General features: G+C 38.6%; 1 protein-coding gene across 11 annotated transcripts in view; it reads left to right on the top strand.

Annotated features, from left to right (window-relative positions):
• The window catches only part of PKNOX1 (PBX/knotted 1 homeobox 1), a 72,994-nt gene extending 45,823 nt beyond the window's left edge, over window positions 1–27,171 (top strand). For 6 of the 11 annotated variants that reach the window (XM_039539461.1, XM_039539497.1, XM_039539476.1 and 3 more), the window contains 9 exons: window positions 7,802–7,972; window positions 10,827–10,926; window positions 12,202–12,299; window positions 15,712–15,750; window positions 15,895–16,023; window positions 17,002–17,078; window positions 18,306–18,478; window positions 18,866–18,952; window positions 19,755–27,170. In XM_039539461.1, the coding sequence (XP_039395395.1) occupies window positions 7,802–7,972; window positions 10,827–10,926; window positions 12,202–12,299; window positions 15,712–15,750; window positions 15,895–16,023; window positions 17,002–17,078; window positions 18,306–18,478; window positions 18,866–18,952; window positions 19,755–19,966 (1,086 nt within the window). In that variant the 3' untranslated portion in view covers window positions 19,967–27,170. Of the gene's footprint in view, window positions 1–7,801; window positions 7,973–10,826; window positions 10,927–12,201; window positions 12,300–15,711; window positions 15,751–15,894; window positions 16,024–17,001; window positions 17,079–18,305; window positions 18,479–18,865; window positions 18,953–19,754 lie in introns of all 11 variants that reach the window. The other 5 variants (XM_039539506.1, XM_039539517.1, XM_039539527.1 and 2 more) reach the window with 4 other exon arrangements.
• Window positions 27,172–27,696: the final 525 nt, after the last annotated feature.

Genomic DNA, 27,696 nt, shown 5'->3' with positions numbered 1-27,696 from the left:
TCTTCTGTCTTTTGCCCCAGCTCATCCAGGCAAAGAAAGCAGGCACCAACAGGGGCTGTTATCAGGATAGCCCAGAGAGACTCAGACTGGGCCACACAACTGCAAGGCTCCCTTCCCTCCAGTCCAGGCCCCGTTGCATTTTCTGTGGACACATAAACCTGTTGGGGGTAAATACCAGCTCAATAGTACAGTGTCATCTTGGAACAAGAGCTGAATTAGGAAGAGCCATGCATTTCAGTATTGGTACTGAAATATGTGACTTCTTTTAAATCAACTGACGAAGAGCCATGAGCTGGGCCAAGGTGAAAGAGCTTTCTTTTTACTTTGCGGGCTGGGGGGAGAACAGCTTTCAGAATTTAGACTTAATGGACAGCAAGTTTAAAACAAATGAAAGGAAGTATTTCTTCACACAATGCACAGTCAACCTGTGGAACTCCTTGCCAGAGGATGTTGTGAAGGCGAAGACTATAACAGGGTTAAAAAAAGAATTAGATAAATTCATGGAGGATAGGTCCATCAGTGGTTATTAGCCAGGATGGGCAGGGATGGTGTCCCTAGCCTCGGTTTGATAGAAGCTGGGAATGAGCGACAGGGGATGGATCACTTGATGATTACCTGTTTTGTTCATTCCCTCTGGGGCACCTGGCATTGGCCACTGTCTGAAGACAGGATGCTGGGCTAGATGGACCTTTGGTCTGACCCAGTATGGCCATTCTTATGTTCTTATGACTTACTCAGTGTTGCTTCAAGGACTGTTCTGAGGTCACAGTAGCTCCCCAATAATTGGGATACTGTGTCCATGGTCCTCAGCAAACCCATATGGCTCAAGGGCAGCACAGAGGCTAATCCACTAATTACAGGACATTCTGAGCAATCATAAAGGATGGTCTGGGAGTCTCCCATGGATCAGTAACAGAACCCTACAGGTGATTCATACACCTAAACTGGCTGAGATACTCCCGAGGAAGGGGTTGATCAAATGTACATGGCCTCTAAAGAGTGGTTTGCCATATGGCACAGATCTTTTGGGAATGAAGCCATTTGGCTAAAATGGGAGTGGATTGTGAGCTTTATTGGGTTGCAGAATCTTAAAGCACAGTGATTCTGCAGTTTTTAGTAAATTTTAGTCATTTTGATGACTTCCTATTACTTTGATCCTATGAGGGCTACTCACTTCTTAAGTGAGCTGATGGATTCCTGCATTAATGCTATGCAAAAGATTTCAGCATGCGAAAGTCTAGCAGAATTTACTTGAAATATTTCTAAGGACCACCTTAGTGCACCTATAGTTGAGAGTGACATCTAAATTAAATTTCAGCACTGTCTGATTATTTGAATTGAGAGGATTCAGTTCCTGCATGCTGCACCCAATTGAATCAATTGGCATAGTATCCGAAAGGGTGCCACTCCGAACATCATCTCATACAAAGACCATTGAAATCAGTGGAAAGACTCCTATTGACTTCAGTGGACTTTGGATCAGGCCCCAGTGAATAACTCTGAAGTAATCTATCCTAGAGAAGATACAGATTAATACTTGAATTCTTTTCATCCAAGATGCAGTGTAATGGTACAACCATTGTTCACATTGGGTAATGAGATTTCTTTATTGGGTCACTACTAAGAATGCCACAGGGGCTTACCGATGAGACTTGTTAGCAGTATGTTTTGCGAGTTCTGTTGTTACAGATATTACCAAGCAGAGTATTTAGAGTAGCTCAGATCACCCAGAGTAGTGAAAAGGCTATCTGGCAACATTTAAAAAGAAGACTTAACAAATTAGCAGTTTAACATTATCCACTTATTTTTACGCCTATTTGAATTGATCCAGAGAATTAAAGATTAGTTAGAATCATCGGTTGGTTGCATTACTCAAAAGTGCACACTAACACTTTTCAAAGGCAACACTGAGGCGTACGTGCATTCTTTTGTAACATAATCTTTGATGTGTCTGCTGACCCCAAGGTATTGAGGTGGCGTCCTGCGAGTAGTGTGTCTGACTATATTTCCCAATGTATCCCTGTGGGGGACATAAGGAGATGGTGTTGCTAATCCAGGCAGTTATTTATCATATGAGAAGTAGCATAGAAACTCAGAGCAGTCCATGTTTCCTTCATCAGATTTATGGTATTATTTAGAATCAAGGAGAGACTTTCCATAGGAAAAGTGATCTTGAGACAAATAAAAGGGTTGTGGCAAAGGTGGACAAAATAATGAATAATATATAGAAAATAAATCTGCGCACTCCTGTTTACTCTTTCTCATAATACAAGAGCAAGGGATTTTCAGTGCAATTTAAAGACAACACATCTAAGGCTGATTTTAAAAAACAATTTTCACACAACATGTGGAATTCATTGTCATTGAAGCCAAACTTAATAGACATCAAAGGATTAGACATTTTGTAATGATAATATGCCTGATTTGACTCTCATTGAAGTCAATGGGAGTCTTTCCATTGACTTTAATGGACTTTGGTTTAGATTCAGTACAGTTGCAACAGATACGATACAATTTTTTAGAAGAACAATAAACCCTCATCTTTTAGTGCATAAGCCAATCTGATAGGATATCTGATGAGATGATGGAGAGTCAGAAGGAAACTTCTTCCATGGGCAGTTTATTTTATAACTGTCCTGCTACAAGGTTTCATTCAACTTCCTCTGAAGTATCTGGTGCTGGCCGGTTTCACTGAAAGGATATTGAAGTAAATGGACAAAGGAGCTGTATGGCATAGGCTTTCCTTTAGTCCTATTCCCTGTTTTGTAGTATATGCCTGGGTTTGCTTAAAACAATATCAATGTACTTTTTACTGTCTGGTACCTATGGACAAATTATTCTGCTTACTGGATTTAACCATTAGTGGATGTTCCAGATTTGTTTCTGCAACTGGAAAGACAATATCAGATGCCTGTTGACACTCATAGTTAGGTGACATGTAATAGTCAGTCATGCTGGGGGAAAAGAATTCTAATGCTTTTTCCACAGGAAGTTAAGACTGCAGATGTACTTGTTACATGCGAAAACGTGCACATCCCAGTTTTCAGGCTGTGGTCTCTTTCTCTCAAGCAAATTAAAATGAAATATTATTTTTGCTGTGATTGTCTGGAAGCATTTCTCTATGGTCTGTTTGTTCTGTTTTGGACTATTGTGCTAGAATTTTATTTTTATTCTCTTGTTTTTAATGTGTCTAGCTCTCACTTTATCTTACATTAGTTTAGTTTTGTCCTTGCTTTAATGTTAATTACAGTATCACCACTAATCTGAGACAGAGGGTCAGAACTGAGGCAAGGTAACTTATTTCAAACAAGTTTTGATACCTAGGTAATACTATGGGTACTGTCCATCTGATCCTATAGATTTGCATTAGTCAAGCCCTCCAGTGAATGCTACCTACTGTTGTATGCTCACTGTGACTTTGTCCATGAATGTGTTTTGTTCCTGGTCCTCATTCAAGCCAGTAGAGAATAGTTTGGTGAGGCTAAAAAAAAAGTTTATATTTAGACTGTTTACTTGTAGCTACATCAAGTCTTGCTTTGCCACTGGTTGTTTTGTTTTTAAGTTCTTTGTGCAAAATCCATGTTCTACCATTGTGGCATTACAGGACAATTATTTAATAATTCTTCCACCAAGAACAATATACCCTTAAAAGCAGGTGACCTGCTGGTTAAACACTTTGTTAAATATGCATATTCATGATCATTTATATGGGATTTGGTGGTATTTAAACACAATTTTAAAGGCAACTGCTGGAAGAGGGCATTGGTCTAGAAGATTGTCTATTGTATACTTTTATAATGGCTCAGTGCTTTTTTTTTTTTTTTTTAATCACTAGGACTCTGTATAGTAAAATATTGAAATCTGGTGAATGTGCATTCATATTTTAAATAACACTTTGAGCACAGGGATCTGATTTTTCTGCAGCTTTTCTTTTAAAGACTCAGAAGCATTTGCCATCCCTACAGATAAGGTTTTGGACCGAAGGGCTAGGATTACCTTTCATTGCTGTGAGTTCCGACATACCACTTTCTAGATTTACTAAAACTTCATACAAGAAAGAGATCCTCTCCTTGAAGAGTAAGAAAAACTTCAGGCACAATGTAGGCTCCATCCATCATGGAAACAATGTGAGCACAGATTTGCCTGTCTTGATCTCCTTAAGATGCCCTTAACTAAGGTTACTTCAGCCCCTTAGCTTAGTTTCTGCAATATGTAGCAAAATGGGTGACTGTTAAATGATAATTTTTGATCACTGGCTTCAGGGCTCTGGCCAGGCAAGCAAATCAATGTACATGGTGAATACGTCCAAAATAGTGCACAAAAGAAATCCAAACTTTATAGAATAAGGCAAATCTTTTACGAGATCCAGAATAGCAAGTCAATTTTGTAGATGATGCACTGTACAACAGCCAGCCAAGGAGTATTGTGTCTAAATTGGCCTGTACTCTACTTTAACATCCTGTATTCACTACTGTACAATCACTCTTGAAAGACCATTTGGTTTTGGTTGTAGCTATTCTGCCATGATATTTACAATTCCTGACGCTGTTTTTATTCCCTGAGTAATACCACTAGTTATTCCGGATTGCAAGTCTTCTGTATCAGCAAAGAGTACAGATTTGTTATCATGCGCAAATCAGATTTCACCATCTCTAGCTCAGTTACTTACCTGTCAGTTGATTCATGAGCAAGCACAATAACAAAGCTAGCTATTTGTATATATTTCGTAGGTACTTCCTGAAGAGACTTTGCATTTGTAAAGTCTTCCATGCTATAGTTATTAATATGATTTGATCTAGGACAAGGGTGGGCAAACTTTTTGGCCTGGGTATGGAAATTGTATGGCGGGCCATGAATGCTCATGAAATTTGGGATTGGGGTGCGGGAGAGGATGAGGGCTCCAGCCAGGGGTGCGGGCTCTAGGGTGCAGGAGTGGTTTAGAGGGTGGGGGGGGGATCAGGGCTGGGACAGGGGGTTAGGGCGCTGGAGGGGTTCAGGGACGCAGGCTCCGGGTGGTGGTTACCTCAAGCAGCTCCCGGCAGCAGCGGCATATCCCCTTCGAACTCCTACGCAGAGGTGTGGCCAGGCGGCTCTGTGCGCTGCCCTGTCCAAAGGCACCGCCTCTACAGCTCCCATCAGCTGCAGTTCCCAGCCGATGGGAGCTGCAGGGGCAGTGCTTGGGGCGGGAGCAGCGTGTGGAGCCCCCGGCTGTTCCTACGTGTAGGAGCCGGAGTGGGGACATGCTCCTGCTGCTTCCGGGAGCCGCATGTAGGGGGGCAAGCCCTGGACCCTGCTCCCCAGCTGGAGTGCAGGGGCTGGATTAAAACATCTGAAGGGCCGGATGCAGCCCCTGGGCCATAGTTTGCCCACCCCGATCTAGGATTAAGGCCACTTTTGGCCTTCAAATAGCAAAATCTCAGAATCCATAGAACTAAAATCTTGTTTAGTGACTGTAAAGAGTGTTAAACAAACTGTTGGATCTCCTTATTTAACACTTTACAGAAAATTATATAGTAACAGGTTCTCATTGAGGGCAAAGCAACTTGTTTTCTGCATCAGTGTATTTTGCATGAGCAGCAGAGAAATCATGTATGTGTAGCAAATCAGTTCTAAAGGTTTTTCACCCACTTACAAGAAGAGCTCTCTTATCAGAAAGCTTCTCATGTTTTCTGCAAATTACACAGAACATTTCATCTTTCTGACATGAAATACATCAGTAGTAGCTTTTAATTAATTCTGGAAATTGCATTTAACTCTAAGTATCTCATTTTTCTTATGTGTCATGTGCTTTATTCTTTCTTGGCCCAGGGCCTCCAATATTGCGCTCTGCTGTTGCTGGTTTTTTACCCCAAAATCCAGCAGTGTGGTTCAATGTCTTCCAGACACTTTTCAGATTTGTTTAAAATTAGGTGCATAGATAGTCTTTACACTAATGTTTCTTAAGTAAATCAAGGATTGCTGTGAAAAATCAGACTATCTGTCCTTAGTAGCAGTAAATTTGCAGTTTGAAGGCTGCAACAGAGTATTAGAGAGAGATCATCTCCATTCTAAATAAAATCAAATTGTGTTTAGCAGCAGCAAGTAATGAAATTTTTAGTTAATTTGAGTAAACTATAAGCTCTATGGGGACAGGGGCAGACTTTGTTAGGTACATCTAGTGCTTAGCACAATGGTGTCGATCTCTGACTGAGGCCTCTAGTGCTGCTACAATATAAATAATAATACACAGACTACGTTGGCTCAGCTGAAAAGTTAAACTGTTGCTTCCCTTTTTGGCAAAGATGCCTGATTGCCTTTGAACTACCTGACTGCAGCACAGACCTCTGATCAGAGCACTTAGATCCAACACATTATCCTCAGATATGCTAGGTAGTGGGCTTTTCCCCTTGTATCAGCCCCTTTTCCCAAAGCATTGCATATCTGGTTGGCAGCAGCCAGCCCCATCCCTCTGCCCAGCATCTCCTCCCCTCCACTCTCACTGGTAGCTCAGTGTTGCTGCTCCTCTCTGTCCCTGCTCTTGAGGCAACTTAGTTCTTTCTGCTCCCCTTTCCCATCCATTCTGTCCTCTGACTATGGTCTAAGCTGCTGTGTCTGATGTCATTCTGGCTCTCCTAATGTCCTTATTTGGTGAACAGGAAGTCTGATGCTTTTACTTGCCCAAATAACAATTCAGCTTGTCTAAGGCTTCTGGGTGATAGGTTTTCCCCTGCCTGCCACAGGATTTTTTTTGTATTTTGTACGTTGTAAGTAATACAGTTCTGTAGGCCGGATAAGATTACACATGCATTCCCATTGTCTTCAAATTATCCCCTGCGTGTCACCAGTGCAACCCTCTTATCTTCAGTGAGTTTGTACTGGGATAACAGATTGGAGCTTTGTGAGCAATCCTGTTGATGTACAAGGAGAAATAGGGTGAGCTGAGGATTCTTTCTTAGATGTGTTAGCTCTGCAAACAGTCATAAAAAGCAGAAAAACAATGTGTTTTTGTTACTAAAGTTGGCAGATATGGCTAAATACACATAGGAGCAGATCTGTTGAGTAAGATGTCAGTTTTATATAGTCTTGCTTTGGAATAGAACTGCATTTTAAAGCATATGATTACAAATATGTTTATATCCAAAGGATGGCATGAATGGTTATTTCTGTTTGTTTGTTTGTTGATTTATTTATTTATTTTATTTGCTGACAGGCTCTATTCTTGTCTAAGAACAGAAGGTTCCTCTCCCACTTTTTCACTTTCACAGCTTTGTTCTTGAGGCCTTATGTTGCTGCCAATGTCCTTTTAAGTAATAGGACAGCATTAATTGACCACTTGAGTTGCCAAGTAATGGGTAGCACTCCTCCTCAGCAAGGCTTCCATAGCACTTACAGTTTCTCCTGACCCAGGGAGTGAGGGAACAGGACTGAAGAATTGAACCCATTCTTCTGGGTATAGCTCAGAGTACTATTGTTCACCACACATGCCTGAACCATATTTTTTAAATTGTACAGTAATATAGACTGTGGCCAAGACAAGAAGAATCCTATGCTGTATTTGTGTTTGTTCTGTCTTGTTTGACAGTTTACCTAAGCAGTGGATCAACACAGGATTTTGTTCTAAACACATGCCTTTCACACTCCAGTAAAATACAACCTGGGAAAGAGTATTGTGAGCAGCCTTCTGCATCAGTAATTCTGTGTTATGGTAATTGAAATAGTATATTCCTACATGTTTTTAAAGTTTGCCCTATATTAATTATTCATGCAAGTAATAGTGTTTTCTTGCCTTGTTTCTAAGTCTTTTTTCCATCTTTCTCTCTAGATGGTAAAGGCAATCCAGGTTCTACGTATTCATCTGCTTGAGCTAGAAAAGGTTAATGAACTCTGCAAGGATTTCTGTAGTCGTTATATTGCCTGTCTGAAAACTAAAATGAACAGTGAAACTCTACTAAGTGGAGAACCTGGAAGTCCTTATTCACCTGTACCATCGCAGGTACATTTCAAGTTAGTTTAAATGAGCTTTTGCGTAGAAATACCACAAAATTTATAAATACCTTTTTGCTGCACTTTGTAAGAATTTCACTTATACACTGCTTACCTTGTTCTTTGTAATTGTGTTTTTATTAAGGTTAGCAACCCTCTTTTGAGGAGCTGAACAGTGGACAAGTTTATCGAAAAGTGTCAATACTTAGAAACATGCCATAATTACTGTTTGTCTGCATTCCTTGTACTTCTTACCTCAGTCCAGCAACTTCAAAATAAAATTTAAAAAAAACCTTGGATTTGCTGGATTTGCTGCCTTGATGAGAACAGACGTTAAAAAAGAGAATGGACACAAGAAAAAGTTGTCATAATATGCATTGCATTTCTTTGGCAGTCACCTTAGCTTTGACCCAGCTGTCAGGTTTATCTGCCTCACTGAAGGTAAAAAGGGGGAAGGGGATAGCTCAGCAGCTTGAGCATTGGCCTGCTAAACCCAGGGTTGTGAGTTCAATCCTTGAGGGAGCCATTTAGGGATCTGGGGCAAAATCAGTACTTGGTCCTGCCTAGTGAAGGCAGGGGGCTGGACTCAATGACCTTTCAGGGTTCCTTCCAGCTCTATGAGATAGGTATATCTCCATTATATTATTAAAAGATGGTTTGGCTCCATGTGTTTATATAAACTGAACATATAAATTGATCCAAACATTTTAGAGTGGACAAAGGTTAACTGTTGGTTTTTAGTCATAATATTTTAGAGATGTGTCACATGTCTGTTCTATCTACCTTGTAATATCAACAGCTGCACATATTCTTATACACGTGCACTGTATTTGCTAGATTGTTGAAATATCTGATTACAATACCTAATTTTATTGTATAAAATAATCTGAGAGGTAATGATTGCTTTATTACTCTTTTTGGTACGCCTACTATTCTTTCCCTGTAGAGTGACCAGGTGTCCAGTTTTCAACTGCAAAACCCGGTCAAAAAGGAACACTGGTGGCTCCAGTCAGCACTGCTGACCGGGTTGTTAAAAGTCCAGTCGGGGGTGCTGCGGGGCTAAGGCAGGCTAGTCCCTACCTGTCCTGGCACTGCGCTGTGCCCCAGAAGCAGCCAGGAGGGCCGGCTCCTAAGCAGGAGGGCCACGGGGTTCCATGCATTTCCCCCACTCCAAGAACCTGCTCTGTACTTCCATTGGCCTGTTCCCTGCCAATGGGAGGTGGGGGGTGATGCCTGCGGGCAAGAGCAGCGCATGGAGGCTCCTGGTCCCCCAACCTAGTAGGCACTGGACCTGCTGGCCGCTTCTGGGGCGCAGCATGGTGCCAGGGTGAGCAGGCAGGGAGGCAAGAAGCCTGCCTTAGCCCTGCTGAGCCGCTGACCAGAAGTCGCCTGAGGTAAGCCCGAGCCCTAACCCCCTGCCCCGGCCCTGAGCCCCCCCCAAACCTGGAGCCCCCACCTGCACCCTAAACCCCTAATCCCCGGCCCCAGCTCAGATCCCATACCCCTTCCTGCATCCGAGCCCCCTTCTACACCCTAGAGCCCACATCCCCCACCCAGGGCCCTCACCCCCCCAAGCCCAACCCCCTGTCCCAGCCCAGAGCCCCATCTCACACTCTGAACCCCTCATCCCCAGCCCTACCTCAGAGCCCACGCCCAAAGCCCTCACCCCCTTCTGCATCCCAACCCCCTTCCTCAACCCACAGCCCCATCCCACATTCCGAATCCCTCCACTCCAGCCTGGAGCTCCCTCCTGCACCCCAAACCCCTCATCCCCAGCCCCACCCCAGAGCCCGTACTCCCAGCCGGAGCCCTCACCCCCTCCCACACCCCAACTCCATGCCCCAGCCCAGAGTCCCCTCCCACACCCTGAACCCCTCATTTCTGGCCCCACCCCGGAGCCCGCCCACAATTAGAGCCCTCATCTCCTCCCACATCCCAACCCCCTGCCCCAGCCCAGTGAAAGTGAGGGTGGGGGAGAGCGAGCCACCAAGGAAGGGGGAATGTAGTGGTGGGGTATGGTGTTCGCTTTTGTGTGATTAGAAAGTTGGCAACCCTATTCCCTGAGTGTGGACAATGATGTCATACTATCTAGTAGTGCTTCAGTCTAGGGTGCCGATCCTGTAATGACTTACGTGCATGTTTAACTTTATGTACTATGAATATTCCTGATGGTTTAAATTTCAGTTTTTAAAACCCACTTTTTGCTTTTGGTACTTTGAAGCGTGGCGAGAAAAGTTTGAAATTAGATAGAGATTACTTAAAACAATTTTTGATGGCATGGCTACTAGCTCTCAATCCTGCAGAGACACATTTGCTTAACTTTACACATGTACTTCCTTTGAAGTCAATGGGACTGTTCACAGAAAAAGTTAAGAATATGTACAAATATTTGCAGGATCAGAGTTTACGAACATAATTTAAATTACATAACTGTAGTACACAGTTTAATTAGATTAAAATAATATTAAGGTATCATGTACTTATTGCATTTTTAAGTCAGAAAGCTACAGAAGGAATTAAGTTATTTATTAAACCTCCAAATTCACTTGTAATTTTACCTCCTGAGACCAATTTTATCTATTCTTTATCTTCTGTGTCTTTGAAAATTGTTGTTTCACTTCTGGTTTAGTTCTGTATCCAAAATCTTTTTTTATCTCCAAATATATTTGGGTATTTCATGTCTGCTTTATGAATTTATTATTTAATGATTAATGTTTTCAAGCTGATCAGTTTGCAGTAATGACCTTTGAGTGGTAGAGTCTTTCTCTTGGAGATGATCCTCTTTTTAAAGCCCCAGATTTGTTGCAACTAAAAATTACATGAGCGTACTTAATTTAAAAAAACTAATTATTTTATTTTTCTAGCAAATTCAAAGTGCCATTGCAGGCACACTGAGTCCCCAAGGGATTATGGTGCCTGCATCAGCATTGCAGCAGGGAAATGTAACTATGGCAACAGTAGCAGGTATGACACAGAAAAGAAAAACTGACATTGTTTTTTATTTTGCTTTCTTTCACAGTTGTTAAGAAATGTACAAAGATAGGAATATTTTATTATTAATAACTCATATAACAGTAACTTTCCAAATGTTATACAACCAACTGTCCCAGTAGTTCTTTTGAATACTGGTTTCATGTGTTGTGTGTAAATTAAGTATAGTATATAGCAGGGTTCTCAACCTTTTTCTTTCTGAGCCCCCCCAACATGCTATAAAAACACCTGTTCCAAAACTATTGGTTTTCTGCATATGAATGCCAGGACTGGCGTTAAAGGGGTAGCAAGCAGGACGCTTGCCTGGGGCCCCACGCCACAGGGGGCCCTATGAAGCTAAATTGCTCAGGTTTTGGCTTCAGCCCTGGGTGGCATGGCTCAGGACCCCAGGCTTCAGCCCTATGTGGTGGGGCTTTGACTTTGTGCCCCAGACCCCGGCGAGTCTAATGCTGGCCCTGCTTGGGGACCCCCTGAAGCCTGCTCATGGCCCTCTAGGAGGCCCCAGACTCCTGGTTGAGAACCACTGGTATACACTTATGTATATGCAACCAAAAAAAGGACATTGCTCAGAAATCTATCTAAAGGATTTAGTGGGAAGTGGGGGTGAAGGGTGTGTTATATTTCTGTGCAATGTCCTTTTATAAATGGAAAAAATATTTGATCTGTTATTGAAAAGAATGTATGTTTTCTATTGTTTTTCAAAATATTATTAGGCAAAAAATATGTATTATGGAAATGCTGTGCTTTCATCGCATTATGTAGATTGGTAACAGGATCTGGAAGTCAGTGAAATCCTGACAACTTCAAACTACACCATTGTGTTGGGCTGGCATTCAAGATGAAAATGAAATACACTTGAAATGTCTTGTCACTGAGGTCACTATGAACATCTGATCTGGCATATCTAAATTGGTTGGAAATTGAGTCAAACTTGTTATGGTTTTGTATGAATGAAACTTTAATATTAAAGAGTGCATCTTAATGTGTTGGAGAAGTTGTAATAAAATATAGTTAATATCAGTTATCTAAAAATGCATTTCTATTTGTCAGCAATAATGATATTAAAATAATTAAATAGAATGTTATTTGTCCCTCTTTAAATTAAACGTGGTACAAGAATGATGTTTGTCAGTAAAATAACTCCCATCAAGATGTTCACTTAATAGTGATCTTAGTGTTGAAATGCATGTTTTTCTAATATTCACTTTCATATACTTTATAATCATAATTTTGTTTTTGTTTTTAAAGGTGGTACAGTGTATCAGCCAGTCACTGTGGTCACTCCACAAGGTCAAGTAGTGACACAAGCACTGTCACCGGGGACAATTAGGATCCAGAATTCACAGGTTTGTTTCATGGTCTTCATGGAATAGTTTCTTGGAGTAAAAAACCTATTTTTGTAAAGTAGTAGTAATGTATTCAGTATGATAAAGTGACAGACTGAGCATTACACAAATAAACATTAATTAATGTAGAATTAATTACTTGAATACAGAAAAAAACATTTAAGCATTGCTGCAAAGATCCCCACATTTGTAATATGGCATAGGATCTCAAAGATTTGCAAAAATCTCCCTTGGCAGGACAAAGCATCATGACATCAACTATCAATTTCTTTCTTCATGGTGATAGCAGAGAAGTATTTGTATAGAAGAAAAATATTTTACTGAGTAAACATTAAGCATTTTAAAACTCTTTCTAACTGAACTAGTATTATGGCAGGATGGATGTACACGAGTATGTTATGATGCCATACTGCTGGTGTCAGAAGTGTCACTTTGCAAGAAGGCTGCCAGCACCAGTAATTTAAAACTTTATTTTTATATATTTCAGAGTTTAAGGGGTGTTGCTCACTACACAAATTTTCAGAGTACTGTGTTGAACTAAATGGGTGACAGCCAAATAATGTGCATTACATCACACTCAAGAAAGAGAGAGGTCAGCCTTCTTTTGCTCAGAAGCCCATTTACAGTTTAGAATAGGATAGTCCAATGAAATCTGGTTATAGGAAAGGAAAATATATGATAACAGATTGACAGTCTCAAATCAGAACATCAAGATAGTGGTCCATGTATCAGAAAGTGGTAAATCAGATCATCCAGAAATAAGAAGACCCTAGAGTGGATTAATTTGTTAAACATTTGAACAGGAAGATTCATCTGCACAATATAAAGTCCATTAATAATCACTGATTTTCTTTCATGAAAGAGTATATTTAAAATTCACTTATTCTTTGTAACAGCACATACCTGGCCAAATTCTGCCCTCAGATACATATACCTTTGAGTTAATAGGAATTGTATCCGTGCCCCTGACTTGTAAAATTGCTTGCATAAACTGGATTGTTGGGAGGGAAAAATATTGCTTCTTTGAATGAGAAAAGTGTGGCATCCAATGGGAAATAATAACCTCAACTTATGCACAAATATGTCTGTAGCTTCCTTTGACTTCAGTTGGAACTTTAAAGTCCATCTGTGGGTTGACTTTGACCCTGTATTCCACTGTAACCCTTGGGCATGAAATAGAACTTCCTAAATTCCTATTTCCAGTGTTCCATAGTTTCTTCCCCACTCCCTCAGAAAGTTATCTTGTGGGAGTTGAAAAATGCAATGATGAGCCTCTGCAGAGAAGCCGATTGCTGTGAATTTAAAAAAAATTGGCTGTGTGTGTTGTCAATTCTGAATGTGTTTGGGGGCTAGGAGAAATGTTTTTTCATATGATACTTTACACTTAGCTCAAGAACAGCCTTTTAAAAATAGATTCACACTCAGCATATACACAATGCTTGGCGATGAACCTGTGTTCTGTCTTGTTTGAAGAAACTTGGTTTAGAAATAATGAAGTTGTAACACAGTTGTTCGAAATGATATATCATATGTGAGTTCTATGCTATTTCCTACTAGGTTTGGATAAACACTGAAGAGCATCTCTCCAACTGTTCATAGATGCAGATTTTTTCAATGTGGGAACATCTAGATACATCAATTGAGAGTGAAAAAAGGAGACAAAAGAGGGAAAGATTGATAACTTATGAAGGTTTCATACATCTACGTTAAAAATCATCTAGCTTTTACTTGCTGTTACGGATCTACAGTAGCCTGAACTCTTCCCCGTGTAGGCATTACATTAGGGTCTTCCATTAAATGATCCTACAGTATAGATACAATACAATACAACATTATTTTTTTCAGATGTCTTGGGGGTTGTGGGGAGACCTGGCCAGCAGGCTTTGAAATCTGTTTCATGTTCTCTATCCCAAGTGCAGACTTTTCAAATCCTGCTGACTTCGGTTTCAGAGGATTCCAGCTGACTGAGAGGACTGTCTCGTTTCAAGTCTGTATGCTGTGCTCCTTTTAGTCATGCAGTGGCCTGCCAGGTTTGGGGGACCAAGAACATTTACGGGTGAAGCCAGTCAGCCCTTTCTAAAACAGCTGGTGCCACTTGGTTATGCTCTGTAGCTGAGGGAACATGGAGAATATAATACAGCCTCAGGGGCTATAACCCAGAGTTGGTAAAACGAAACACTAAATATGTGCCTCTGAAGCTGTAGAAAAGGTACAGCATAAATATAAATCAAGTGCATGCAGCATTGGTTACTGACTGGGTAAAGTCAGAATTTGTGTGGAAACTCTAATTCAGAATCTCCTGATTTTTGTGCATTTAAACTTTAAAACTTAATTTTACTTTAGTGTAGTTTTTAAAAATGTATGTGCGCATATAGATAGAGATATGAGGAAAACCTCATTAATTGGTATTTTAAGCATGTAAATTTAAGTAATAGATTCTCCCTATACAGTCGCTTTGCATACAGTTATATACTTTCTAAAGGAGCTGCTGAATTTCCACTACAATCAGTTAAACGTCATCATTTATTTTACTCTGTTCTCATGCTCTTTGGAACTTATTGTTACAATAATCTAAATTCATCAGGCCAAACTCAACTTGAACGTGCATGCATGCACTTCCCAAGAAACTGCATACATACGTCAAGGACAGAGTTTAGTCGATTTTTCTCTTAAGAATGGAGCTGGTGACAGCTGTTCATTTTACAAAGTTAGTTGTCAGACATATATTCTTTGTATCTTTATATATATATATATATATAATATGGCTTTCTTTAAGGAGCTGGTGTGTGCACCTCTCACCAGTTCAGCTTTGTAGTTTCCAGAGGCTGGAGGTCGGGGTGGGGGAAACGTTAAGTAGTGAGAGCTGCTTTCTATACCTGTCATTATTGTCTTCTTAGATGATGATGTGTATTGAGGCACATGCACAGACCTTTTGTGCTTTGAGAGTTTTGAAGTATTTTTTTAGGCTGGGGAAGTAAGGGTCTTAGAGTTAAATTCACCTCAGTGCAGAAGACCCGCACAAGGTGTCTTACACTACTTAAGCTCCATGTTAAGCCCCTAAGGCCTGATTCTTCACAGCCTTGCATCTTGCGTAGTCACACCTGTGTGAAACACTACCAAATAAGCATAGCATGTTGCACTCTCTGTGCACCACGCATAAATGGCTACACAAATTGCAAGTCAGTAGAGAATCAGATTCTCAATATGGTGTTTACAGGATAAGGAGGATCTTATGCCTGGCCCCCTGCACTGGAATGAATTTTATTGTAAGTTAAAATAAATTGACACTTGGTAGCTGTGATGCGGTGAATACAGCCTCCTAGCAACTACAGCAATTCTTGAAAGTGGTTCTAGAAAATGCTAAAACATCAGAAACCTGATAATATGTAACCCAGAGTATGGATCTCTTTAGGATAATACTGCAAGAGAACTTCCACCACTACCGCTGCAGGTAAATAAAGTACCCTTTTTTGACACAGATTATAGAGCTAATTTATTTCATTGCTTTCACATGATAAAAACAATTTTTGTGCAATATCTATATACATTAAAGTAACTTTATAACTGTCACATTTTTCTTAAATTATTTGTGCAGCTTCAGTTACAGTTAAACCAAGATCTAAATATCTTGCATCAAGATGATGGCTCGTCAAAAAATAAGAGAGGGGTTCTTCCAAAGCACGCTACTAATGTGATGAGATCTTGGCTCTTTCAGCACATAGGGGTAAGGATTAAACATCAGCAGTAGTCATAAGTATTCAGAGAAGACTTCCTGAGGAAGATAAAACTTTTTGGCCTTACTTTGTATGCACTAAGGGCCCAGTTCAGCTTCCACTGAAGTCTGTTAGAGTTTTCCATTGACTCTAATCTGAGTTGGATAAGGCCCTAATTTTGAATATATTTAACATTTGAACTGCAAGATCTTATTAAATTTCCTAGAAGAAGTTGTTCTTTATTTCAGTGGTGCCCAGTATTTAGTGCCAGGTACTCCAATGCATGGCTTACTTAGGAGCAATCATGTATAAATTATATGTGATGGAGAATTGAATTTTCACCAAACCTTCCAACAACTGCTTTGTGCCAACGGCTCTGTGATATTCTACAGTGTCTTCCCTGTGCACACATACTTGCGCTGGAAGGGGAAGATAGGTCTCTATTAGTAATAAATACTCCATTAATTTATAGTGCTCTATCTTCTGTTTTAGCTAACCGATGTTGCAACTGATAAATTATGCATGAAAATCACACATGCGTTTCTTATGTTACATAAAGTTTCCTTGCCCTGTTTAATTCGGGGTTGGGGGAGGGGAGTTGTTGTTTAACCACATAAGGCTCATCAGCACTCTCATGTGACATGGCCGTCAGACAGTGTAACTAATCAAATCTTACCACATGCTGTGCTGGTGAAGGATCACACTGTCTAACGAGGAGTCTGGCAGCTGTGAGAAGCATTTTTTTTTTCTGAATTTGACATTGGCAGTTAAATGATGGCATATACACTTTATAAAGATAAAATCAATTTTTGTTTTGTTTGTTAAGTGACTGTATCATTAAAAATTTGCTTAAAAATGTTGTTAATGAAACAGGTGGATTTTTTTATTCTAGCAATTTTTAATCAATAGTAATGAAGAAAGTTTCATTTTCTTTTGAAGAAAGAAAAAAGCAAAAAGTTTACATACTTTTTTTTTTTTTTTGTCCTTAGCATCCATATCCAACAGAAGATGAGAAAAAGCAGATTGCAGCCCAGACAAATCTGACACTACTGCAGGTTAACAATTGGTAAGATCCAAAATTTTGGCTTAATGTCCATAATTGGAGTGTGGGTATGGAGGTACACTCTGTGTATGTGAGTGCCATCCACATGTGTACAATACATAGAAATAAAATTAAGAATGTAACTTAAACTAAAAAATCATGAACTTCTAGAATTAAATCTACAGTTCTACACTAAACTTGCCTGGAAACAATGGATACCATATAATAGTACTCTGCAAACTTAAAGCACCTAAAGACCTCAAAACACTCTACAGGCACTAAGGATTTTCACCTCATAACATCCCGAGAGATATGGAAGTAGTAGTATGCTTATTTTGCTGATAAAGGAATTGAGGCTAGATAGCTTTAATGACCTGTCCAACAAACCAGAAGTCTTTGTCATATCTGGCATAGAGCTCTGGTCTCCTCATTCACAGTCCTGTGCTTTGTCATGAGAAAATCCTTCCTTACCTAACTACAGTGAAATTAATTACTGATGGCTTGTCAGGCTTTTGAATTTATGTTCAGGAGCAGAAAGAGAGGGAAGGACGGTTCCTGTGCAGCAGTTGGAGGGGCCTGAAGTAAACAGGAGGAGAGCAGGTAGTTACAGGGAATTGGGAAGAAGGTGGAGAATCTGTTTGGTAGAGACTGTTGACAAGTGAGTGGATTGACTGGAGCAAGAGCCAGGCATGAGAGATTTAGTGGGACCATCAAAGGATGTCAGGCAGGAGCTAGGGACAAACCAGAGGATAAACAGGAAAGAGCCAGGTAAGCAGAGAACCTGAGCAAATGACCTAAGTAGGAGCCACGTCTGGGGGGACCCTAATTAGAGGAACGTCCATTACCTGGGCCATGCTGCAACGATTCACAGCTTATATTGGGTGGGTGGACCTTGGAATGCACCTGGCTAGAAGAAGAAATGTACCACTTGGCAGTAGAGGAGGGAGGAAGAAGGGCCTGCCAGCCAGGGAGAAGTAGAGAGCTGCTTCCTTAGTTAGATTTGCAATATCAAAGGACTTCAGTGCTCCAGGAGCAGGTGTTGTGGTTCAGTGGTTCTCGTGCATCCCTAACATGGAGTGTGAAACCAAGGTGCTAAGAAATAGCATTTTTCATTTTAAATATTAATTTCTATTTAATTTTTATTTTTTGCATAAAACATTGGTTGAGACAGTCTGTGTGTGTGCGTGCATGCGCATGCATTCACCATTTTTTGGTCATAAGCTGTGGGGGTTTTTTGTTGGTCATGTTTAGGTTTATCAATGCTAGAAGACGAATTCTTCAGCCAATGCTGGATTCCAGCTGTTCTGAAACTCCAAAAACAAAGAAAAAAACAGCTCAAAACAGACCAGTTCAGAGGTTCTGGCCTGATTCCATTGCATCAGGAGTTGCTCAGCAGCAATCTAATGAACTTACAATGTCAGATGGTAAGAAAAATTGGCTGGAACATGTATAGTGATATGAATTCCTTATTTAAATGTCTTTATTACATAGAAATAAAGTGGCTTTTGTTGTTGTTTTTGGGGCATTTCCTGCTATAGCTAAACCACTGTGTTGATAGTCTGGAAAAAATTGACAGAAATTTCTCTCTCTGAATTTTAGCTAAATACTTGGATTTTTGGTATATAATATAATATAATAATTAATTAGAAAAAATGTGTTTCAAGAATGTTGTTTAGGTTTCTCAAAGTCAAACACTCGGAAGTTAGGAAATGGCAGAATTAAAGTTGTCCATGCAACCTTAATTCTTCGCTTTGGTGCATATGTATTATGATATAGTTTTTAGTTACATGATCATGTATTATTTTTCCCAGAGTGGAAGAGCCAGACTTGTTACATGGGGCCTCCTGACTCTCCACGCTGTTCTCATTCCTGCAGACCACCCTGCCTTACTGCCCAAGGTACTACAGCTCCCATTGAATTATCTTGTAGTGTTGTGTGCTCAGTGCTGCAAATCAGGCCCCAAGAGTCTCACATTGGGCACTGAGAAATGAGGACTATATCGTTGAACTTTTGGTTTAAATGACTTGGCTAGCATCACGTAGGAACTTTGTGGCAGAGGCAGGAATAGACCCAGTTGTCCCTCCTGGGTGGCATCCAGCTGCCTTAACCACAGGACCAGCCTTTCCCTTCCTGCAGTCCCCGGCCTCAGGTCCCTACTCACCTTGCCGTGTCTGCATCAAGGGCCTGATCTGACTCCCACTGAAGTCAATAGGAAAGCTGCCAGTAACTGTTGACAGGGTGGGTGAGGTAATATCTTTTATTGGACTCACTAATATCCTGGGAGCAACACGGCTACAACAATGCCGCAATTAATTGTTGACATCAATGGGAGCTAAATAAGGCAGCAGTCTCATCCATTTAAGTAACCCTGATTCATTCTCTGAGCACGTTCCAGCCTGTGCACTGAATGAGGTAGGGGTACAGTGGGAAATATTAGTTTGTGATCCTGTAATTAAAGACTTTATCGTGCATGCACACAGAGGGACCAAACAGAGTCTTGCAATCTCAATTCTGACATTTCCTAACTTTTGAGTGCTTGACTTTGCAACCTAAATAACATAGTTAGTTGTTATATGTAATTTCCAAGGTATCCTATTAAAAAAAAAACACACCAAATTTTCTTGTGTAATGTTAAATCTAAATTCAGATTTGATCATTGTTTTCAGTTTACTAATTGTATACATGTTTTCACCTCTCCAGGAGCTGTTGTAACAATTACAGCTCCGGTCAACATGAATGTAGACAGTCTCCAGTCTCTGTCATCTGATGGTGCTACTTTGGCTGTTCAGCAAGTTATGATGGCAGGACAAAGTGAGGATGAATCTGTGGATAGTGGTGAAGACGATGGAGCAGACCTCTCAACAACAAACATCAGTGGGCTTGTTTTGGATAACAGTGATTCTCTGCAGTAGGAAGCAAGAGAATGTGACAAAATATGTAGGAAAATGAATGGACTGACTGACTGTTTTTATAGTTTGCACAGCAAACATTTTACACAAGTTTTATTTCTAATATGTTTTATATGTAGATATAGAAGGGTGCACTTTTTTGTATTTCATAGTAAGCTTAAAGAGTGTCTTTGCAGGTGCAGCAACTTCTTTCAAATGTGTTTTTTGAATTTTGAAGAGGGGTTGGGTTTGTTTGGTTTTTTTTAATTACAAAAAATTGCATCTAGTAATATAATGACCACATAAATGCCCCTTTTGTTCTCTCATTAGATTGAAAGTGCTACAATTTCTAAAGAATTATGCAGTTTCAATTAGACCTGTTTAACACAGCTCTTGGTTGACTAACGATGTAAATTCAAAGCATGTGGCACTTGATCATTAAGTTAGACACACATTTGAAAGATGCCTCTGCACCTTAAAAACTGCCAGTCTGAGGTGGGCAACAACACACACCCACAAAGAAAATGGAGATGTGTGATTCAGTAGCGAATGTATGACAGTTTAAATAAGTTTAATTTCTCTCATAGTCAGTGAGCTTGTTTATCATTTGCTATAAAAACTCCTATTTTTACCTTGGCGGGATTATTGGATAAAAAAAATATTTTTATAAATTCAGTAGGAATTGGAATGACAACTGTATTGAGCATGAGAAAAAAAAATTTCCAGAAGGGGAAAATAAATGTTTAGTATTCCTATTTGGAAGGTTCTGAAAATTTGACCAAATTTAATAAACATGCCTAATGCTAGTGTTCCATGGTTCTCTGCTATCCCATAGTGGTATAGTATATTTGATAATAGCATAAGAAGGGCCCACAGTTTGATGGGATTTTGATATTGTCAAACTTTGATTTATATATGTGTAAACTAATGCTCAAATTACATTTAACTCTGTATCTAAACTTGTATCTGAAGATATTTGCTAAATAAGTATTCAGGTAAGTAAGTACAATTATCCACAAAATTTCTAGTAATCAACAGAGAAACTTAATAGTTTATGTTTTTTCAGTCTGATTTTTAAAAATGAAAAACTGACTGGCTAGTTTTTCCACCCCAGTTATATTATTGAATTTGAAATTTTTTTCCACATACAAAAAATATAATTTATGGATTATATAAAGAATCTTTTCAAATACAAACATCACTACCAGAATTTACAACAGGCTTGTAAAAAAAAAAATCCTTGTGTGTCTTTTAACAAACTCAGAACTAGTGATGAAAATAGATTTTTCTGTGATAATGGTTAATTTCAGTTTATCCACAGATCTTGAGTTGTGTATTATTTCTGAACACCTGTTATTGACACTTCATGCTGAAAAAGTTGGTCTTTCCCCATTGTTAAGTGCAAGTAACAGTAGACTCAAGAAGTCTTGTAGCAGGACAGTGTGAAAAAAAGGAGGGTGCTTCCTTCAAATGTTAAGCACTATTGAGCAAAGCACTTAGTTATATGCTTAACTGTAAGCACCTACTTAAAGCCATTCCTGTTCCACAAAATATCCAAGCATGTGCTTCGATCCCGTTGACTTCAGTGGGGTTAAACCATGTACTTGAAATTAAACACATGCTTAGGTGCTTTGTTGAACTGGGGCTTTAAAGTCTGCCTTACTGAGCAATTTATAGGCAGCATGAAGAGAGACCTTGACAGGAGATGCTAAAAATTGTTACATGTACATAGAAGGCAAATTTATTTTTCAGAGGTTACCATTAAAAAACCTTGTTTTACTGGCACTGGGCTACACTCACCACTAGCATAAGCAGCTGACTTCGCTACTGTAGCACCTACTTATGCCTGTGATGAATTGGGCCTGTTGACTCAACTGCAGTAATGAGGCATTATTATGGTTAGAATTATTAAAGTATTTGTTTTAATCTATCTTCTCTGTTTTTGCCTCTAATACCCTTTCCATATGTACTGAGCAATTTAAAGAAAATACTAAGAGTGTATAATGAAAGATTGAATTATGAGAACTGGTATAATGTAATTGATTTAAGGCATACCGACAAGTCCAATTTGACCCAAAAATTAAAAGGGCACAGTCAACTTTAAAAATCAAACTCCAGTATGAAGACATTTTGCCTGCTATTGTTACAAGCAATACCTAAGATGAATATAACTGACAGAGATTGGAAGCAAAAATACTTTTCTCTATCTTTTCAATTTGTTTACCGTTTGCTTCTGCCAGCACTTTATTTTCAGTGTTTCCATGCTAGAGCCATTTTTTCCTATTGTACTGTGTATGTTTTTCATACAACAGAAGGTGAGAGGAAAAATATTTTTAGGGCTAGATTCAGCCAACTTTGTTCATGTTTAGTAGCAGTTGAAGCCACAGAGCTGTAAATACTTACATATGTGAGTAGAATAATGTATTGCTTAGTACGAGCAAAACTGGCAAAACTGAGTCCTCAGAAAATAGGAAAATGTGATTTTTTGGCAGGGGGACTTAGGTAGGTGTACTACCTGAAACTTTTAACTCAGTTGAAAATAAGTAGATTTCAAGTTGACAATGTCCCTTTTGATTTTATGAAAGCAAGCTCGTACAAATCATTACACCAATTAAAAGTGTTTCCTTGGATTTTTTCCTTAGTTCTAGCGGAAATATATATATTTATATTCAGTAGAATAAGAAAGCGTTCTTGCTGGTGGTTGCAGCGTTTATCCAATGCATAAGTACCTGGAATGTGAAATTGACTGGAAAGTTACTAGTGACAAAAGAAAATGGAGTAAACCATTTTTAATGTCAGTCTCAAGAAAACTGCAAAAAGTAAACTATATTTATAAAATTACTTCAGTTTTAATAATCAAAGGTACTATTTAACAAACTATGGGGCCCAAATTTTTTCAAGGACTGACGTCTAACAACTAAAACTGCAACATTTAAAACGAAATCATGGAAACTGTGCAAAATTAAAACAGATGCACTTGATTATAATTAAGTTAATTTAAGTTACTAATGATTCAATTTTTGGTACCAAACCTGCTTGGGAGCAATTAATGAATAATTATTCAGTCTATGCAAGATTAAATTACCCCTCCGCCCATAACTGTGGGATTTATAGGTACGCTATTGTTGTATTTTTGGTCTTCTTTTATTTTTGATAATCATTCAGACAAAACATTCACCAAAAATTCAGCTGGGTTTAAAGTTGACTAGGCAAAATATAATTCGGAAAGCATGTTGGAAATATAAGTAACCTTCATTCCCTTGTGAAAATCTAAGATGTTAACACTAGTGAAACATATTTCTATTTCTAAACAATTTCTGCCTCTGCCATAGTAAATATAATGCATTCAGACTGTAATCATCTCCCCCAAAAAGTAAAGCTAGCCAAGAAAAAATCAATGAGAATGCAAGTTTAACTGTAGTATTCAAATGAACAAAGTAAAACCTAAACAGGTATTACTTCTGAATTGTTAAATGTATTGCTGAAGAGTACTCCTGGAAACATTTAGGACTTGACTGAACTTTGTTGTTGTTTCATTGTAGATTGAATAGCTAGATTGGCTTTGCCAAACCAATTTGATTTTCTAGGCTTGCTAAACTCTTTCAAGTATTTTATTTTTCACATTATAAAATAATTTTACTTAATTATCCAACATGAAATCGAATGAAAGATGGCGCAAGTATGCTGTTAAAAGATCACTCTAACCATGTCATTTGGTTACCTGTGCAACGTGGAAATATAAATGTTGTTCTGCTCTGTAGTTCTGTAGGATCTACTGAATAATCACACTTTTTTTTTTTTGACTGTGTGAGAGAGCGTGCCTTTTTACAAACTTACTAACCTTGTAGTCTACTGTCAAAATATTTACCTAATGTTATTAGATACCCATGTTTTCAGATAGTGACAGAAATGACCCTCAATCTTCCACTGTTTTAGCAACATTTGTTCTATAAAACTGACAATCTTTAAAATGTGAACACTGTACATTTAGCTTTTCTTGGACAGTTGTCTTTAAAGAGATATTGTGAAGCAACTGATCTATCAAAGCAAAGAAAAATTAAAAATCAGAACATGCTTCATGGATGATGGATTTTTACATGAACAGTCTCAATGAATGGAAAAAGCATGCCTTGTCTTTAAACTTGAAGCATTCACATTGCTTTAATTATATTAGCATTATTTAGTTCAACATCAGTCATATTTTCAGGAATCTGTAAAATAGCTGGAAAATATCATATCAGACTAGTTACCCAAGATTTTTGTCTGGGATAGTTTTTTGGCCTGTTTTGTTTTATTTACCCAAATACAGAAAAAATGGTTTACTAGTTCTTAATGTTTTGGGTGGGAGAGGGGGACTGTGATTTTGCAGTGCAAAAGCCATTTTGAGGAATGAAAGACTTATCAGGTAGTTAGTCTATGATATGTGTTCTTTGTTTTTGTGGCTCTGAAATTGTTAATTAAAATGGCATGGACATTGAACTTCCAAAAAGTGGCTTCCAGGCATGTACAGTAACTGCTTTTTCAAAACATTTTCAGAAGGATTTTTTCTGTGCAATGCAGTACAAGTCCTATGTGCCAATTTGTCTTTTCAAAGGCAGATAGACTGTAATGGATTTCTAGAACTATCATGCTCTATTAGATCAGAAATCCTCACTGTAAAAAGCAGATAAGCTTTTTATGTGATTACAGTTGCATTTTCTCCAAAGTCATTACTTGGACGGATATGTAATTATAAGTTCATAAAAATATTTTCAAGGACAACAAAGATTTTATGATTACTCTGCAACTCTGGTATGTGTCCATGAGAGAGAGAGATTGTGTTGGTCACACTTCATACTAGGAATACATTTATAAATGGTTAATAAAGGGTTAATGATTATAATAGATGTTATAGACATAAGTAGTATGTTATAATAGTTGGTCTTAGACACATCAGTATTTTATTATGTCTTTAATGTGACATTGAAACCACAGATTTAAAGCTGTCATGACAATAATTAAACTTACAATAACCACCTAGCAGCACAGCATAATTACAAATCAATTAACTCCACCAGCCTTCCCTAATGAAGGGCAGGTAACAATGTACATCAGATGAAGACTACAAATTAAAAAAAAAAATCTGGAAAAAAATCTTTCAACCACAGATCATGGACATACATCCTCATCCTTCCCTCAAAAAACTTACAAATGGCTTTACTAGAAGGTGATAGAAATGGCTCTAAGCAATCTATTTCTTTCTTGATACTAAAACAATTGATTAACCACTTATTAAGTATATAATAAGCCTTTATTAACCCTTTTGTAAACAGTTTATAAATGCACCTTTTAATATAAAGTCAGATTTTTTGAAAAAAACCTGACACTTAATAAAAGAAAACATGCAAACAAAAAGGTTAAAATAACCCTCTCACTTGAACTGACACAAGTCATAAAATCAGAGTTCTGCCAAATGCCTGGTCCATCCCCCATTTAATAGTGATATTGTAGGACAATGCAAGTGCTCAGTACTACATTCCTGGCATACTCAAAATCCTACTGAAGTCAGTGGGAATTTTAAGTGTGCAAGGCATTCAGGATCCGGCCTGTTGGCTGTTAAATTACCTACTGTTGGGAAACCCCTGCAAAATCTAGAGCTGGGACAATAGGCCAGATCCCAACTTTACTTCTTAAAAGATTAATAATGCAAATGAAGCATGATCCAAAGCCTACTGAACTCACTGAAAAATCTCCCATTGAATTAAATGGACTTTGATTCAAGCCTATTGTTCCCTTGACTTCAGCTGGGCTATTCACACAAGACACAGGAGATTAGAATAATTTCCAGCCTTCTTTCTCTATATATTGGTTTGAGTTAGTTTCTGGCAGACCCTGAATGTTGCTTAAAGTAGGTTTTGTGTGACATTAGTATTAAAATAAAAACGTCACATTGGAGATGAGAGGAGATTTTTGTCTCGATCCAAATTTCTTTCTGCTTTATGGGGTTTTTTACTCGTGAAAAGTTTGCAGATTATACTGATGGTCCCTGGTGAAATTGGGTATTTCTTGCATATAGTACTTAATCTGCAAAAGAAAATGAACAGCATTTAATCATAGGGGGGAAAAACCAATCGGATGCTGCATTTTGTTTTGATGTTTATATAATATATATATACTTCTAATGTGGAATACAATTCTGTTACAAACCTTCGCTGGTCTTGCAGTCCTTAACCTCTATTAATTTGTGTGTGAGTAAACATGTGTCAATACATCTCTGCTATGTCAACTATTTCAGCCACCAGTCTGGAGCAGGTATAGTGTCTTGGAGATCTTTTATACTTAGATTAATCTGTTTTAAGCATTTTTGACATAAAACAGTGTGCATGTTTTCTTCCAAATATTAAGGAAAAAAGATTTTCAAAGATGACAAGGGGATTTATCTGCATCACTTCTATTAATTTCAGTGGGTGTGTTATAGCTAAATTGCCTAGTCAGCTTTGAAAATCTTAATCAAAAAGACTATAATACTATAGTTCTGATCTTCAGATGTGTTCACCTGAATAGAAGTTGTGGATACAGAGCACATCTCAAGGTCAGGCTCTTTCATCAGAGAATATAATATCTGGAAAAGACTGACAGCAGTCACAGCTATAAGTATATTCATGTAAAGGTTTAACAGGTGTTCAGGTAAAAAAAATATGGCCCAGAGATGCCAGACCTTTGGAGAGAGAAGCTAATTTAGATAAGCTGCCTGGAAACCTTGTGTTTTTTTGAGATGTTGTGCATGTACACATTCCATGACCCTCCCACCTTCCCCACTACTTCAGACATTACATACAGCGGTGGGAAGGAACAGAGAGGGAGGCGGAAGACACACCTCTTGTATGTTCTTGCCTGAGAGCATCAGGAGAGCAGGAGCACATGCACCACCTTGTGGTACTGCTGGCAAAAGTCTCTGACTTGAGTGTATTGGGAACACATACACCTGCAGTGGAATGTATATGTGCACAACACATTTCAAAGAACATTTACTGTACGTAAGTAACTGGTTTGGCAGGTAGCTTTGATTTGTCCATTGACATGCTGAAAGAACACACAATAAGTTTCCACTCCTTAGTAGTTCACTTTAATGTTTCATAGTTTTATGTAACAGGAATTTAGGGGGTTCATGTTAAAAGGAGAGTGACAAGTAGTATAGGTTCAAAACTTGACATACCTTAATATTGTTGCACTCTGGTGAAGAAAACCCCATCAATTCTATATATGGCTACAGAAAATAATACCTGAGAATGCTTGGCAGAATTATCACATAGCTCAAGCAAAAGCCAAAATTTGATTTGTTAGAGATAAAAAAATCAATTTATTTTTAAAAGCAGAAAAAATGTTTTTGTGTTTTCATTAAATATTTTGCAACATTTTCAGTATATTTTCAGGGCAGAGGGGTGTGTGTGTGCACACATACATGTGCAGTTTTGCAGATGTGCAAACTAATGATCACATGTAAATCCTGACTTGCATACAGACATACTTGTATATGCTGCAAAATGACCTTAGTGCATATGCAAAATGAGTACCTACAGAAGTGTCTGCACAGCTTTGTGCAATCACGGTTGAAAATCTGAGCCTCAAAGTAAATTTATACACAAATACAAGCAATACTGTATTCTAAATACAGACAACAATAAACGAAACAGGACAGCACCACTAAAACTAAAATACACTCCTTCCCGCATGAAGTTGTGAATCAGACATAGGATATGTCTTTTTTTTTTCTT

This window comes from Mauremys reevesii, linkage group 1 (genome assembly GCF_016161935.1).
Source record: "Mauremys reevesii isolate NIE-2019 linkage group 1, ASM1616193v1, whole genome shotgun sequence".
Classification (NCBI taxonomy): Eukaryota; Metazoa; Chordata; order Testudines; family Geoemydidae; genus Mauremys; species Mauremys reevesii.
Note: the sequence above shows the minus strand (reverse complement) of the source record. Positions and strands in the feature narration are given on the sequence as shown.